The sequence below is a fragment of the Puma concolor genome, chromosome B2, assembly GCF_028749965.1.
Source record: "Puma concolor isolate L17-30 chromosome B2, mPumCon1.1.hap2, whole genome shotgun sequence".
NCBI classification, from domain to species: Eukaryota; Metazoa; Chordata; class Mammalia; order Carnivora; family Felidae; genus Puma; species Puma concolor.
In genome coordinates, this window is record NC_141671.1 from 101,958,710 (window position 1) to 101,975,231 (window position 16,522).

General features: G+C 36.7%; 1 protein-coding gene across 2 annotated transcripts in view; it reads right to left on the reverse strand.

The window, feature by feature from the left end:
• Nucleotides 1–2,830: 2,830 nt before the first annotated feature.
• REV3L (REV3 like, DNA directed polymerase zeta catalytic subunit) overlaps nucleotides 2,831–16,522 on the reverse strand; it is a 176,077-nt gene continuing 162,385 nt past the window's right edge. For both annotated transcript variants that reach the window (XM_086707602.1, XM_086707603.1), the window contains 6 exons: nucleotides 16,009–16,123; nucleotides 11,601–11,738; nucleotides 10,480–10,670; nucleotides 9,351–9,597; nucleotides 7,527–7,736; nucleotides 2,831–3,997 (listed from right to left, as the gene is read on the reverse strand). In XM_086707602.1, coding sequence (XP_086563728.1) covers nucleotides 3,857–3,997; nucleotides 7,527–7,736; nucleotides 9,351–9,597; nucleotides 10,480–10,670; nucleotides 11,601–11,738; nucleotides 16,009–16,123 — 1,042 coding nt within the window. In that variant the 3' untranslated portion in view covers nucleotides 2,831–3,856. The remainder of the gene's footprint in view (nucleotides 3,998–7,526; nucleotides 7,737–9,350; nucleotides 9,598–10,479; nucleotides 10,671–11,600; nucleotides 11,739–16,008; nucleotides 16,124–16,522) is intronic.

Genomic DNA, 16,522 nt, shown 5'->3' on the forward strand with positions numbered 1-16,522 from the left:
GTGATGTTGAGCATTTTTTTTCATGTGTCGGTTGGCCATCTGGATGTCTTCTTCAGAGAAGTGTCTACTCATGTCTTTTGCCCATTTCTTCACTGGATTGTTTTTTGGGTGTTGAGGTTGATAAGTTCTTTATAGATTTTGGATACTAACCCTTTATCTGATACGTCATTTGCAAATATCTTCTCCCATTCTGTCGGTTGCCTTTTAGTTTTGCTGATGGTTTCCTTCGCTGTGCAGAAGTTTTTATTTTGATGAGGTACCAATAGTTCATTTTTGCTTTTGTTTCCCTTGTTTCCTGAGACGTGTTGAGTAAGAAGTTGCTGTGACCAAGGTCAAAGACATTTTTTGCTTGCTTTCCCCTCGAGGATTTTGATGGCTTCCTGTCTTAAATTTAGGTCTTTCTTCCATTTTGAGTTTATTTTTGTGTATGGTGTAAGAAAAGTGGTCTACATTCACTTTTTTGCCTGTTGCTGTCCAGTTTCCCCAGCACCACTTGCTAAAGAGGCTGTTCTTTATTCCATTGGATATTCTTTCCTGCTTTGGCAAAGATTAGTTGGCCGTACGTTTTTGGGTCCATTTCTGGGTTCTCTGTTCTATTCCATTGATCTGCATGTGTTTTTGTGCCAGTACCATACTGTCTTGATGGTTACAGCTTTGTAATACAGCTTGAAGTCCGTAAGAATGATTATTTTTAAGCTTAATCTCTATGACCAAATTCGTAGCTTTTCGAAAGGGCTGCATTTCCAGTAGCAATCAAGAGAAAGACCAGAGCATGGGGTTTCTTTACTCCAAGCATATTATTTTCCTGGAACCTCCCAGTGCTTCCCTCCAACAAAGGCACCTGTGATGGTATTAATAGCAAGTCAGGTAAAGACTCTGAGGCAATAAGATGGTATTTTGATTTAACAATGCCTCAACTATCTTCCTGGTCACATTCTCTTCTCCCCAAATAAACGCAGAAACCTGACTTTATAAACCCGAGAGCTCCTCTACAAGATATTTTGCTTTTTAGCCCCCCTTGGAGCTTTGCCAAAGTGAGAAAACAGCTATAGGTATGGGCGAGGAAGGCACAGTGGACTCAGTGCTGGCTTTTGACGACTTCTTCAGATCTCAAATGCTAGAAGCAATCCTGGCAATTTTCCTATATAGAGCAATGATGAACAGAACTCAGGGGCATTAATGGTATTAGATTTCATTCACTTTTATAAAACCCCAAATGGCTAGAGGTAACATGTCTCATCATGGTGCTCTAGGCAGACTGTACTCTAAGAGGTGTAGGTCTTGCTGACAGAGAATGGAACACATGTAGCCTAAAAATAGCTACTGGTGTACCACTGCCTTCCCTCTGTTCATGGCAGAGCCCTAATGTCATTTGTAGCCAAGTGTTTTACTTTATAAAATCAAACATCTGTATATTTTAAGAAATATTGTTCTGAAATTGAGAAACCAATTTAAAAGCTTATTTGATAGGCCCTAAAGGAATATCCCTATAGTTATTTTGAAAAGGTAAACAACAGAAATGGAAGGATAAAGATTACATAGCTATAAGACTTTACTTGGATAAAATACAGCTCTGGAAGAGACCTTTAGGTCATCAGGGCAGTGTGATTGCTGGCAGGGACTGTGTGCCTCCTGAGACTAATGGAGATGTACCTGTGACAATTAGCAGGGCTTAATAGAGTCCACAGACTCTCTGGGCAGCCTGCTTCAGCCCTCACAGGACTACCTCCTCTCAAAATTCTCCAATTTGCTCTCTGTTCACATTTTTATCAGTTTTTCCCAGTGTCTTAGCCTTCTTCCCAGACACTTAGGAAACTGAAGTTCATACAGAATGGAGTATTATAGGTTCAGCATTTGCCTGTTTCCCACTCTTGACTGGGCTGTGGGAATGGGGAAGAGAGACAGTTGTGGGTAACTTTTGTTAAGACTTCACATCTAGGGAAAGGAACACACTGGTGGGAAGTGGGCAAACTTAAGCCAATGTTAATGACATTCTCTCTCTCCAGCATTACTCGAATGTTTTCTTTTTGTGGTCTGGGTGAAATACAAAACTTGTATTAACAGCTGATCAAAAAGGCAGGGAAAGTAATTAGGAAAGTATGCCGCAAGCTTCTTGCAAAATATTTTTTTGGTCAAAGAAGTCCAAGTTTCAGTACCCTCACAGGTGACAGTTACTAAACAGCAAAGGGGTCTCCTTTAAAAAGGTAGTCTAACAGACTCGGAGGACGGTGTTACAAGGGACATACTTCCCTACCGAAAAGGGATCCAGAGATAGGGGAAGAATGTAAACCCAGCTAGCTTTGGGCACTTGTGGTTTAACAACGATTAGTTTGGTTGTGTTCAGTTATAAAGAGTTATAAAGTGTTCAGTTAATAAAGATATTAAGAATGGTTATTCTGTTGAGAATACTATGTCCAGTTTCAAGGGGAAAGCTGATGTGAGTGGGAATCCTAATAGCACAGAACTTAGAAAAGAGAAAGTAATTCTTATTTCCATAGTTTTCTATTGAAAAAAATTGGTGTTTAATTTTTTTAAAAGGAATAATGTAATTATTGTTTTCCCTCCGCAAAGTCCTGGCTTCAAGACTAGTCATATCTAAATGAAAATGTACACAGAAACCCTAACAAGTAGCTTCTTACAACTATAAAAGGATGAGAGCTAGACTAGACTACTTGTGCTGCCCTCCTCCCTTTTAATCTGCATGGTTTGGTGAAGGAATTTGTAGCATCAATTGGAATATAACAATGAATTAAGTTTACCTCATTACTAAGATGCAACCATCACAGGCTAATACAACAGGTGGAGAAATACCACTTAGACCAAGATAAAATCACACTGCCATATTTCATATTTTATTCAATTTTAATATGGTTTCCATTATTAACTTTTAAAACAAAATGATTTCCAGTTTAGAAAACAATGCACTGACCACATAATTCCTTTTTAATTTTATACAGTTATACAAATATTCTAAATACACATTTTGTGTTCAAGATGATGGCAAATAAGATTAACTGTACAGTACATAAGGAAAGAAAATATTTTAAGCATATTTAGAAGCAATAGAAATGTCTATACAAAACAAGCAAAAATGGAATAAAATTTTTATTTTTAAAGTATTGCAACAGGCCCACAGGTTTGTAACAAAAATGTCTTTGCACAGTTCCTCACAATGCCCCATTAATAGCTAAAGCAAGACAGCGGTTTTAGAAAATAAGGTTTCAAAATGCTACACATGGTACTATTGTTTGCACAGTTTGATCAAAATAACAACTCTACTCTGAGTCAAGCAAAACCTAGAGGAAATATACCTAACAACTTGAAAATCATTTGTATAAAATTCATTGCACATTATTTTACTCAGTTGTCTGAAAAGTAAAAAAGTGTATTTACAAAATATTTCGCAGTCAAAATTATAAAGTGAATGAGTATCTCTAAGTAACACGTCTTGATACAGACAGTTCAAGGAAAACACACGAATGGTTTTTTTTTTTTTTCTTTTGTCTTGTTTTGTTTTTTTTTAAAGAGGTTTTCAGTGCTCCTTCCACAGGGAAGTCAGTATGATCTACGCAAATGGATTTACAAGATGTTACACATACCGGAGCAAATTCAACACATACGTTATAAAACAATGTTAAAAAGGTGTAAGGATGGAGACTTTGTACATTGTAAGAAGTGAGCTATTCAGAGATCGATAAGAACAATTTTTAATTCAGTTAGCATAAAAGCCTTCATAGTCTTCAGATAATAGACAGTGAACATACTTGACTCGATGAAAGTTGAAAAAGCACCATGCACAACAGTTTAGTGGTAAACACTGAAAAAATAGCACCTGGAATTCTGTGATACTGACAATTTAAAACTGGTCTAGTAATTGCCGGAGATATGGTGCCTTGGATAATTCTCTATTTACTCGGGAGAGTTTGAAAAGTACGGGGCAATTCAGAGATACACACGGGATATGTCGATCAAAGCACCCTGTACAGTTCTTGCATATCTGAAAGTATAAGAGGAATACATAAAACAATAGGAGAGGTCCTATGTATATGTGTTAACAAACTTTTATAGTCCCTCCTCTCTGACCCACCACAGATTACTGGCAGACAAATAACACTTATTACAAGAAGTTTCATTACTTTTCATCCCTGAAGCCTCACCTACCCTATGTTGAGGCATTTCTAACAGGTAAGTACTGATACATGGATTTCTTTTCAATAAACTCAGTACAGTACTATAAATGTTTTTTCTCTAACTTATGATTTTTCTAGCTTACTTTATTGATACAGTGTATAATCCATGTAACATATAAATATTGTTCCTCAGCTGTTAGTTATTAGTAAGGCTTCCGGTCAACAGCAGGCTATTAGTTAAATTTTTGGACAGTCAAAATTCATATGTGGATTTTTGTCTAGGAGAGAGTAGTTACCCCTAACTCCTATGTAGCTCATAGGGTATATTAAGATTCATTTAATAAGGTCAAAGGTATGTTAAGATTCATATAATAAGCTATCCAATTACCATTAAAGACCGTCTTTTAAATGAGCCATAAACAGTATTTTTTCACATTACTCAGATTTATCTTTTCAGACGCCAATAAAAAAGTTATCCAAAAGGGATACCAAATAGCTGCTTCTGCTCTAGATATGTCTTTTGAGAGAAAAATCAAACTGCTCTGGTTCATTCTCTCATCTGTATTAGTCAAGTGAAGAGGAGTTTTCCTGAGGTTACTGTACCAATTATTATGATGCTGTCCAAACAAACTGCTGAGAAACTGTGTACTTTGTGTTCTCTGATGACAAAGTATGCTGTTCTTCTATGAAGTCTTTCACTAAGGAGATCTCTGCCATGAGACTCAAAACTATCCCCAAATACAGAAGTTCTGTATTGAGGCTATACGTACTGCAGCTATATTCAGGTGTCAGGACAAACTGATAAATGTTTATGCAACTCTCTGTGCTTGTCTGATAAATAAGCCAGGATGGAATTACTTGCCTCTTTAAATTTAACTCAATGTTGAGTTTCAAGATCTGTTACTGGTGATTTCAACCGTGAGCACTATAGCTAAATTCAGCTTATGTTTAAAAACTCAAAACACCACAACCGGGATACTTACTTAGCTCATTTAAAAAAAAAAAAAAAAAAAAAGGCTGCTTTAGTCTTTCTTTTTGCTATCCTCTGAAAATTTTTGAAAAAGTAAGCCAATCAGATGCTAATTTCATTCCGTATTCTTTCCTGTTTATTATTAAAAGTGTTTGAGGTGATGGAAATTTTCTCTGAGATTTGCTATGGCTGTCTAGAATCTTACGTGTAGTGTTTAATTGGGAGTTAAAATTTCCCCAAGTGGCAACAATCATTTTGTTTTCTGAGTTTATAATGAATTTCTAGCTTTATAGCATTGTATTGAAGAGTGTAACAGGGAGAAGGTTAAGCAATGGACTGAAAGGTAGCAGGTAGGTGCTAGAATGGAGAAAGACTAATAAAGCATACTAAAGAGTTTGAATTTTATCAGACAGAAAGAGAAAGTACCAGACTTCTACTTTTAAAATGTAATTTTAGGGGCGTCTCGGTGTCTCAGTTGGTTACGCGTCCATCTCTTGATTTCTTCAGGTCATGATCTCACAGTTTGAGTTCGAGCCCCACATCGGACTTCACGCCGACAGTGCAAAGCCTGCTTGGGATTCTAGGCCCCCCCCCCCCCCAAAATAGGTAAAATAAACTTAACACTGGCTAGAATGATCTATTTTTTTAAGAATGGAGACAGTGGCAGGGGGTCAGGCTAGGAAGCTGCTGCAGGAGTTTAGGGGAGAGAGGATGGTGGTTTGGACTAGGATGATAAAAGAAAGGAAGGAGAAAAGTGAGGGTATTTAAGAAGTATATAGGAGATGAAAGGGGAGAGAGGAAAAAATCAACTTATTTCAACAGCTAGGTTTCTGTGGTTGCATCAAAATAATCATACCTTTAAGATTCTACCATCCTTAATGAAATGTTTAATGGATTCTAGATGACTGGCTATATTCTCTAAAACTTAACAATTTTGCCAGTACAAAATGTGGCAGCTAGAATGGTACAGAGCAAATAGTCTATGCTTTATCAATCCTTAATCATCTTCATATGATGCTCAAATTTTTTAAGAGCCTTGTCTCCTAAGACATGGTTTCTCTCCCTGTTCACCTTCATGGCAGCTAAGTTTGATATTCTGTCTTGGTTCAAAAGCTTCTTTACCTTGAGGACAAGGTGCAGAGGCTGGCCTTCACATCCTGGTTTGAATTCTATTAGGACCGTGAGGAATGATTTTATAAGAGAATTTACAACGTCGGAAGTAGACAGGACCCGTGAAAGAACTCTGATAAAACCAAGGAAGGACAAGTCCAATATAATGAAGTCCAGACTAGAATCCTGATGTCCCTCCTTATTATCAGCATGGTTCATTTTTTTCCTTTTTTTTTTTTTTTTTTAATGTTTATTTTTGAGAAAGACACAGAATCTGAAGCAGGCTCCAGGCTCTGAGCTGTCAGCACAGAGCCCGATGCGGGGCTTGAACTCACGGGACTGCAAGATCATGACCTGAGCCAAAGTCGGACGCTTAACCAACTGAGCCACCCAGGCGCCCTATGGTTCATTTTCCACTAAATCACACTGCCTCTCAATTATCTGGTTGGTTTTTAAACATTTCAATAACTTTATATATTGCTCTTATAACACAAAATAAACTTCACTCCGAAGTTGTTCTTCTCTAGCCTGAAAGCAAAAATTGTACTGGCAATACAATGGTTTAAAAGGTACAATCGCTCAAGAAATACTTTTTTTTTTTTTTTAATGTGCTAGGATAATGTTTCCTCAGATTTCATTTTCCAACTTAAAGAGGTTTCTGCTGTTTATTACTGGTAGAATTCCCACATTTGAAAAATCATCTCTGTATTTTATGTCTGTATCCCAGCCTGGCTACTTATCAGCAGCATAACGTAGGGCAAATACTTAGCCCTCTTGTGTCTGTTTACTCATTTGTAAGAGGTCTCTAGCATATAATAAGACTCAATCATGTTAACTATTAATTTTCTATCTAGACTCTTAGACTGTGAACCTTTCAAGTTTACCAGCAATTCTCTAGGACAACCAGATTTTTATGAGAATGGTAAATAGACAGACATGATAGAGAAACTGGTAAATATTATAAAAGAAATTGGGTAGAGGTACATTGTGGTTCTAGGTTTTAATAAACAATACACTATTCCATAAAAACAAAAACAAATTATGAAACAACAAAACTAAAAGACAATGTATGGACCAGGAGAAGATATTTGCAAATTACATATCTGATAAAGGGTTAGTATCCAAAATCTTTACCAAGCCATCTTTAAGTAATTTAGTTCAATTATATTTTTGATATTTTGATTATATATTATAATCAAATTATATATTTTGATACTAGAATTTTTACTCCTACTTTTCATACCAGTTTCGTATCTCAAACTATACCTCAAGGGTTGATGATATTTCCCGGAAAGGTCTAGCAAAGAAGGCCGTACCTTTACAAGTTGCTCCTGTTTACGTTCCAACTCCCGAATTTCTTGGTTGAGGATGACTGCAACATGCTGAGGTTGGCTCCGACATTTACCACAGATGCCATGCTGAGTCAGGTCATCACACACAGGACAGTGCAAAGTAGTGAAATACTGTGAAATAGTGCCTTTCCGCCCTTCAAGTTCGCTTCGAGAGGAGCTGGTGGCTTTCTGTATCTATGAAAACATTAATTCAGAAATAAGTTTTGGGGAAGTGGGGGGGGGTAGGTGATGGGGATTAAGGGCACACTTATCATGATGAGCACTGAGTAATGTATGGGATTGTTGAGTCACTATATTGTACACCTGAAATAAAAGAACACTGTATGTTAACTATAGTGGAATAAAAATTTAAAAAGTTAATGAAACTCTGATCCAGCCTCACGTAGAGCCACTGCTCTCATGCTAACTGCAGGTTTACGAAGGCACTATTTCCTTCTTCCAACAAGTACTAAGTAGCTACTCTATGTCAGGTACTGTTCTAGATAATGGGGCTATAGAAATGGACAAAATCCTTTTTACAGAGCTTATGTGTTAATATCGTCAGATATGATGTTTTTCTTTTTTTCTTTTGGGAAAAAAACAAACAGTCTCCTGCCACTCAGTTTTTTGGTTGAGATACATAGATGTGTGAGATCATCCAGGGCACTGGAGACTGGAGAGGGCAATGGAAGAAATCCACATTGAGAGTGGATACTGTTTAAGGCTGCACAACTGGGCCATGGAAACAAGGCAAGAAAAGGGTTAAAAGTAACTTGGTAGGCAGTAGGGTGCAAAATTCAAGCAAAAGTAAACCTGGAGAATTTCAAATGTAATTAGGCTGTGTCACCTAAGCATTCTTCATTTGAAGTTAACACTGGTTTCAGAGACTTGACTTCTGGAACTGTTTTTACACTGAAATAACATTATCATGTGGTTATTATACCCTTGGTGTCTCCTCCTGTATCTTACAAATCACTCTTCATAGAGAATATTAGGTCAGTCTCTTAACAAATGCCATTGGTTTAACATTCTTTCTGCTGACGAAATGAAAATCAGTAACAGCGTTCCAGTGCAAAGCCAGGATACAGCATCACAGATGTTGGCCAGCACAGCTTCTCTGAAGCACAGCCTCAACCTCAGTATTAGTTTCCTTGAGGCCATATGTGCTTGCTGAGAAAGTAAAAGTAATTTGAAGATCAACTTTCACCAGTTTCCCTGAATACCATCAGTCTTTCACAGTCTGAGATAACAGCAAATGACTGAGCAGATCTAATTCTCAACAGCAGACTGAAACTGCTCCTCTCCTCGACTAATGTAGCGATTATTACACAATCACCTATAGTTCCTTCAGGCTTCCAATGAGCTAACTAAGAAGAGTTCAAGCAAAACTCCCTTTGCTAAGATTCCACATTCCATGTTTTACTTTAGTATAATGCTATTTTAACATTACTTCTTTAGTTTGATTTCTTCAGCACTATGTCTAGACACTGTATTCTATATACTAAACACCCACTTTTAAGGAATTTTGGTTCTCCATTTATTTATTAGCCGGTTTATTAAGTATTTACTACTGACATAGTGGTGGGATTTATTTTAATATTCTACAATCTGGCTAGTCTGACAGAAACTGGGAAGGTGTTTGTAGAAAACTTAAAAGTTTTTTTTTTTTAGGAAGCCAGAAGAGTGTGGCACCTTTGTCAGTTTAGGATAATAGAGTATCCACGTTGCCTCTCAGCACAGAAATAAAATGTTTAGTTCTACTAGAAATTGCAAGTCACAGCACAGGTATACACTGTTTAGTAGGCTTACCCTGGGTAATTCATGATACCAGCTGAAGACATCAATACCAATAAGTGAGAAGATTCTTGCCAGGGGTGGAAGGATCTGCTTGGTGATATAGTAAGTGGCATTCAGTCTCAGAGTCGGGTCCTGCAGCACTTCCACTGGGCGCTTCACCAACTGGATAAGTGGTATTCCAGGAGCCCCATAAATGATGACGTATGGCACTCGCTCTCCAACTCGAGGCTCAGAGCGCCGATCGTAAGTAAGCATTTTCCTATTTAAAACCACATAAATATTCACTCAAAGGCTGTTATGGAAGGCATCTTACTAGCAGATTAAGGGAGAGTGAAATAATTATGAAACCACGAGATTACAACTTCGAGTTACAACCTTCTTGAGAGCTATATACATTTGACTCAGCACCAAATGGATATAATGTTAAGAGTTTAAAACTTGATCTGTAAATCATTGCTGTGAAAAACAACATGAGTTGCCATATATCAACTAGCTTAAAATGTATTAATTTCTATCTCCTAAGAGTCAGAATGATCATAAATCTAACAGTGAAAGAAAAAATTTAGCTCGTTAGATGATCTGATTCTAGAATGATGCCATCTAAGTGCTTTGGTAGATCCCTATTAAGGACTACCTAGGGATTTTGATGTGGGAAAATGACAATTCAAGCTCTGTACAAGATTAAAATTTCACTGAATTTAGTTTCCCAAGAGAAGCCCAGAAAAGGAGTTCCTTCCTCCTCTTCAGAGCTTACAAAGTATGGGGGAGCATCTATTTACCATTAGTGAGGCTTCATTGGGGCAGGTGAAGAAACAATTATGTGCCTGTGGACTAGGTATCTTTTCATCTATTTCAAACCACTCAGCATCCTAGGACAACACTTGTTAGGTACAGAGTTGTGCTGTTGTATGCATCATTACTGCCGCCCCCCCCCCCCCCCCCCCCCCGTAATGTTTGTTTGAGAGTGAGTGAGCATGAGCAGGGTATGGGCAGAGAGAGAGGGAAACAGAAAATCCGAAGTAGGATCTGCACTGTCAGTGCAGAGCCCAACATGGGGCTTGAACCCATGAACTGTGAGATTATGACCTGAGCTAAGACAGATGCTCAACCAAATGAGCCACCCAGGTGCCCCCATCATTACCTTGTAAGTTCAAGGGCTGGCACACAAGCTCCAGGTTTGTAAGAGGAACTTCCTCTGTATTCCTTGGCAAAGATAAAATCTTGGATGCTGGCTTTTCCTTCTAGAAGCTTCATACACTGTCGCTGAACATACTGTTTAATTAAACTTATGTCTCTTGTTTCAAATAGCAGCTTTAGAGAACGCTCAAGTATCTTAAGAAAAAAAAAAAGGATACATTCATAAAGATAAAATATCTCCTAGTATATTTAATCACTGTTGCTATATTTTCTGGAAATATTTCTACTAGGAAATGACTGACATGCAGTGGATTTATGGAATGGATTGAATTTAAATTAGTTCTGGGTGGAAGTTCTGTATTTTGTGAATACTGAAACCAATATATATTTACTCATTAAGTTTGCTAATTTAGCTTAAGCACAATTCTACCCTTGGAGAAAGAATGCAGTGGATTTCTCTTCCAGGGACTAGTATTAAATAATATCTCAAGTTCACATAACATTACATATATAGCATAACATACTGACACACTGACAATAGTCCATCTATTACGCTTTTTATGCTCTTAAAAAACTCAGTGTGTAGAGTACTATTTCATTTATACCATTTATTTTTAGTTTGTTACAGAAGGAGTCTGGACCTGAGTAAATAAAAAATATAAAATACTATGGTTAAAATTACCGTGGTTGAGAAATTTAGGTAATTTATGGTACCACTGTTCAGAAATCTTTCTAACTTGTGTTAGTAACTCAGTTTATCTAGAATGGATTACTTATAAAATTTTTCCATTGCTAGTTTTCTTTATCCTGCTCCCTAGCTTTTGGGTGTTGTTATATGATAACATATCATCATCCAGGTGATAGGCAGGAAATTCTTGTCAAGTTCATGTGTTGTTTTTCAGTAATTGTGATAAAAGGTAAGGTGAGGGAAGAAGTCAGAAACTAAGGACTAAAATCAAATAAGTCGTTTTCATTAGAAATGAAATTCTCAAAATCATATAGTTCCTCCACTGATAGTTACATACAAAGAGACTAGAAGGACCACCTCATGTGTGTTTAAGCTAAAGAATCTGGTGAAAATCCTACTTATTTCTTAAAGATGAACACAAGATAGATAGACCTTACCTTAGAAACAGCAGGGCAGGAATCTCTTCTGACGGTTTCTATTCCTTTTGCATCAAATACCGGGTCCTTTTGATCCAGTGTTTCATACATGTAACCCACATACCTCTTTTTTGTTTGTAAGACACAGGGCAAATATACCTGTGATGGATTAACAAAACGCCTCTAAATAACCATTTTTCCCTAACATGAATATCTTATTTTTATGTCTTTTTCTCTCTGTGCTAATGGCAGAGAGCTCAATGTGGGGCTTGAACTCATGATCCATGAGATCATGGCCTGAGGCAAAGTCAGATCCTTAACCAACTGAGCTACCCAGGCGCCCTTTTTCTCTCTTTAACCAAATTAATCAAAAATCAATTCCAAAAACCCCCATTAAATATGGCTCAGCACCAATGAAATTCATGATATAAATTTAAACATAAAGCACACAAAATTAGTTAGTTGTCTTTATTTCCTTCCCACTCAACTCCTTTGCACTATCAAATTTTGTCCCTACTGCAACTGAGGCTACTCTCTCAAAAGTCTATTAAAAATTAAAAATCACTTTAAGTAACACTTATATATTTAAAAGTTATTAAGTACAAAATTAAAAGTTATAAGAGACTATATAATGAAAAGTCCTCATCCCCTAGCCCCTACTGTCTTTGACCCAGAGATGCCTAGAGGCATCCTCTATTGATTTCCTGTATAGCCTTCCAGAGATATTTATACATATGAATGGTAGCTTACCGTATACATCATTTTGTACTTTGCTTATTTTAATAATTTATCTTGGAGAATATTCCATCCTTGTACAGAAAGCTCCTTTTAGTTTGTAGGTATAGTAGTCCATGATGGGAGGATATCACAATTTATGTAACCAGTTACCTACTACTGTAGGTCATTTAGGATGTTTCCAATCTTTTGTTATTACAAATAGTGTTCCAGTGAATGATCTTGCATGGATTAATCTACTAAATTCCCTGAAGTTGAATTCCTAGATTAAGGGTCCAATGGACCTACCAAACTGGTCCTTTCTTCTGTCCTCAATTATCAATAATTATACTAAGTATAAAATGGTCTAAACATCCCAATTAAAAGGCAGAAGTGATCAGATTGGATCTGATCAAAAAATGAGACAAAGCAATAAACTACTAGAAATCCACTTCAAATACAAGGACATAAGAAAGTTAAAAAATGGAAGATACACATGCTAACACTAATCAAAACAAGAGTGTTTTATCATCAGAAAAAAGTAGATTTCAAGACAAGTATTATCAAAGATAAAAATAACAATTTATCAAGAAGATACATAATCCTAAATGTGTATGTACCTACAAAGAAAACTTCAAAATATCTGAAATAGAAACTGGCAGAACTAAAAGGAAGAAAAAGGCAAATCTATGATTATATTTGGAAACTTCAGCACCTCTCCCTTAGAAATTGACAGGAAATCATTAAGAATACAGAAGGCTTCAACAACATCACTATTACCTTAACCTAAGTGACATTTATAGGACATTCCAAAAAGCTGGATACAGAAAGCTTTTAAGGTCACATGGGTATAATCACTAAGATAGACCACTGGCTGGGCCAAATGACAAATTTCAATAAACTTAATAAAAGCACTAAAATCATATGGAGTATCTTCTTTGACCACAATGGAATTAAATTAGAAATAATGGTATTATTTCTGGAATATCCTTAAATATTTGGAACTTAACACAAGTCTAAATGATGTATGGGTCTTTATCACTGAAACAAATGAATAATGGAAATACAAGATACCAAAAATTGAAGCTAAAGTAGTATTTATTTATTTAAAAAAATTTTTTTAATGTTAACTTATTTTTGAGAGAGAGAGGCAGAGAGACAGATACAGAATCTGAAACAGGCTCCAGGCTCCGAGCTGTCAGCACAGAGCCTGATGCGGGGCTCGAACTCAAGGACTGCGAGATCATGACCTGAGCCGAAGTCAGACACTCAACCGACTGAGCCACCCAGGCGCCCCAAAGCTAAAGTAGTATTTAGAGGGAAATTTATATCTTTAAACACTTACATTAAAAAATATTTTTTTAATATCAAAGATTCAAGCTTCTAAGTTAAGAAGACAGGAAAAGAAAAGCAAACTAAACCCAAAGTAAGTATAAGGAAGGAAAGAATAAAGAGTGGAAATGGAAGAAATGGTTCTTCAAAAAGTTCGGTAAATGGATAAACCTTTAGGTAGATGATTGTGGGGAAAAAAACAAAAAAAATTATCAATATCAAAAGTGAAAGGAGGGAGATCACTAAGGATCTTACAGATATCAAAATGACATTAAGGAAGTATAATTCATGCCAACAAATCTGACAATCTAGGAGAAATGGACAAATTCGCTGACAACCACAAGTTATCAACACTGATATAAGAAAACCTGAATATTTCAATATTTATCAAGGATGTTTAATTTGTAATTAAAAATCTATGACCCACCCTTTCCCCCAATAAAATGTCAGGACTGGAGAGCTTCACTGATGAATTCTATCAACCACTTTTAAGAGAAATAATTGTACTAATCTTACATTTTTTTTCCCAGAAAATAGAAATGGGAATATTGCCAACTCATTTTATGAAACCAGCCCCCCCCCCCTTTTTTTGTCCCAAAGCCAAAGACAATACAAGAAAAAAACTACAATATTCATCATGAACCTATACATCACAATTCTTAACTAATGTTTATTCTCTTTAAGAAGTTTTGCAGTTTTTTGCTTTTATGTTTCGGTCTGTGATCTATTTCAGGTAAGTTTTCATGTCTGGTGCTATTTTCTAAGCAGGACATACTCTTCATTTTTGCCAGATGGGTTGTGTCCATAGTACCATACATGTACTTCATTCTTACTTTGTTTTCTAACTGTTCTCCCCATCTCTGCCCCAATCAGAATGCTCATTCTTCAGGGCAGATACCATATCTGAGTCCTCTTTGAATCTCTTCTATGACAATTCTTGCTTCAAAGTAGGTACTTTTATCCTTACCACACCCGTTTTCTTTTCTTTTTTTTTTTTTCACACCCGTTTTCTTAAATCAACCATTTCTAATTCATACGGATCCTTCTTTCTCAGTATCTCCTGAATTGCTCTTTATCTTCCCTAGTTCAGGTTACATAGGCTGCATCCTGCCCTGAGCTTCTCCCCTTCCCAAACCATCTTGTATACCACTGTGAGACTAATCCTCCCCAAACAGCTCTGATCATGTCATGTTCTTGTTTGATACACTTTTCTGAATCAGGTTTAAACATTTTAGCTTGGTATTCAAGACACTCTACAATCTGGTCTTAAGTTTATTTTCTAGAGTTCTCTCCCACTACTCTATATTCCCATATTGTGCTTTTCCAACTCCCTATCCTCCTACATGCCATTTTCTTCTATGCAGAATGACTGCAGCCCCATGGCTGCCCATTGAAATTCTAACCATTTTCTGAGACACAGTGCAATATTACCTCCTCATGGAAGTACTCCTCCATGGAGTCTCCTCATCCAGCCCAAGATGACATAATACCTCCTTTTCTTTGTGCTCTTACAGTGTTTAGGGAGACTGCTCTCATGATTATTGGCTTAGTGGGACTGTGTCTTATGCTTCTTTGCATTCCACACCTCTCCTAGCTTAGTAGCTTTTATATGGAAAGAACTAAATACATATATGATATGGAAGGTAAAGTGAAAAGAGTCTAATAAGGTCCTTATGGCAGACTGTACTGTCCAAATAAATAATATCTGCCATTCCACATGACCTTACAATGTGATTCTGACATTCTTCCCATTAAGAGATGGGAATCTATGCTCTCTCTTAAATCTAGACAGGCTATGATGTGGTGTGACTTTGAGACTAGGTCATAAAAAACAAAACTGCTTCTGTCTATTTTTCTTTGGGATGTTCATTCCTGGAACTCAGTGCCATCATGCTGTGAGGAAGAACAAATAATCCCAGGGAAAGGCCAAATGCAGGTGTTCCAGCTGACAGCCCCAGCTGATGTTCCCAACAGCAGCCAGCATCAACCCCCAGACAGCAGAGTGAGCAAGCTTCAAGTTGTGTCACCTTCGGCCATTAAGTTTCCCAGCTAAGGATCTAGACGCTGTGGAACGGAGACATGCCATCCTTGCTGCACCTCTTCTGAATTCCTGACCCATAAAATCCGTAAGCATAATAAAAGAGTGGCTGTTTTACATCATTAAGTTTGGGGGGGGGGGTTCTGTTACACAGCAATAGTTAATTGGAACAAAAGGTTTTTTTTTTGAGAAAATTATACAAAACTCAGGGAAAATATTTTAAATACAACAATTTGTAGGCATTATACTGTTACTGATTCTGAAAATGTATTATGCAAGACCAAAATCTCCATAAGGTATGTGAATTTCATTTGTTATTTCCAGTATTAATTATATTTCTCTTACCTTTTCAAACTTCAATTTCACTGGTTTAGGATTGGTAGCAGTTACAGCTTCAGCAATTTCCTGACCAATCTTAAAAGACTGCTCCTTAGTAGCTCCTTTCAGTAGCACAAACATACTAAGAGGGTTAAAAACGAGATTGTTGTAACAAAAAAATTTCATCAAGAGTAACTTTACTTTCCTGGATAATACCCTAATACCAAAGAAAGCTTTTTCGCCCCTTTTCCTTATGAAGTTGCTTCCTGTTTAAGCTTTCTTGCTTTATCATACTTCCCTTGTATTATTACAGATTTTAAAAACATCTAATATTTCTAGTTTAGCTTCACATAGACCAGCTCAGCTGTCAGAGATGCCAAGAAGGTCTTGGGTCATTCCTAGACAATAATGGCTTTACATGATGCACCATTACATCAGTCATAAAATAAAAGAAAATGTGATTATAAAGAAATGAAAAATTTACTTGTGATATGGGAGGAAATTTCCTTCCAGAACCACCCAACTTAAAAAAGACACACAT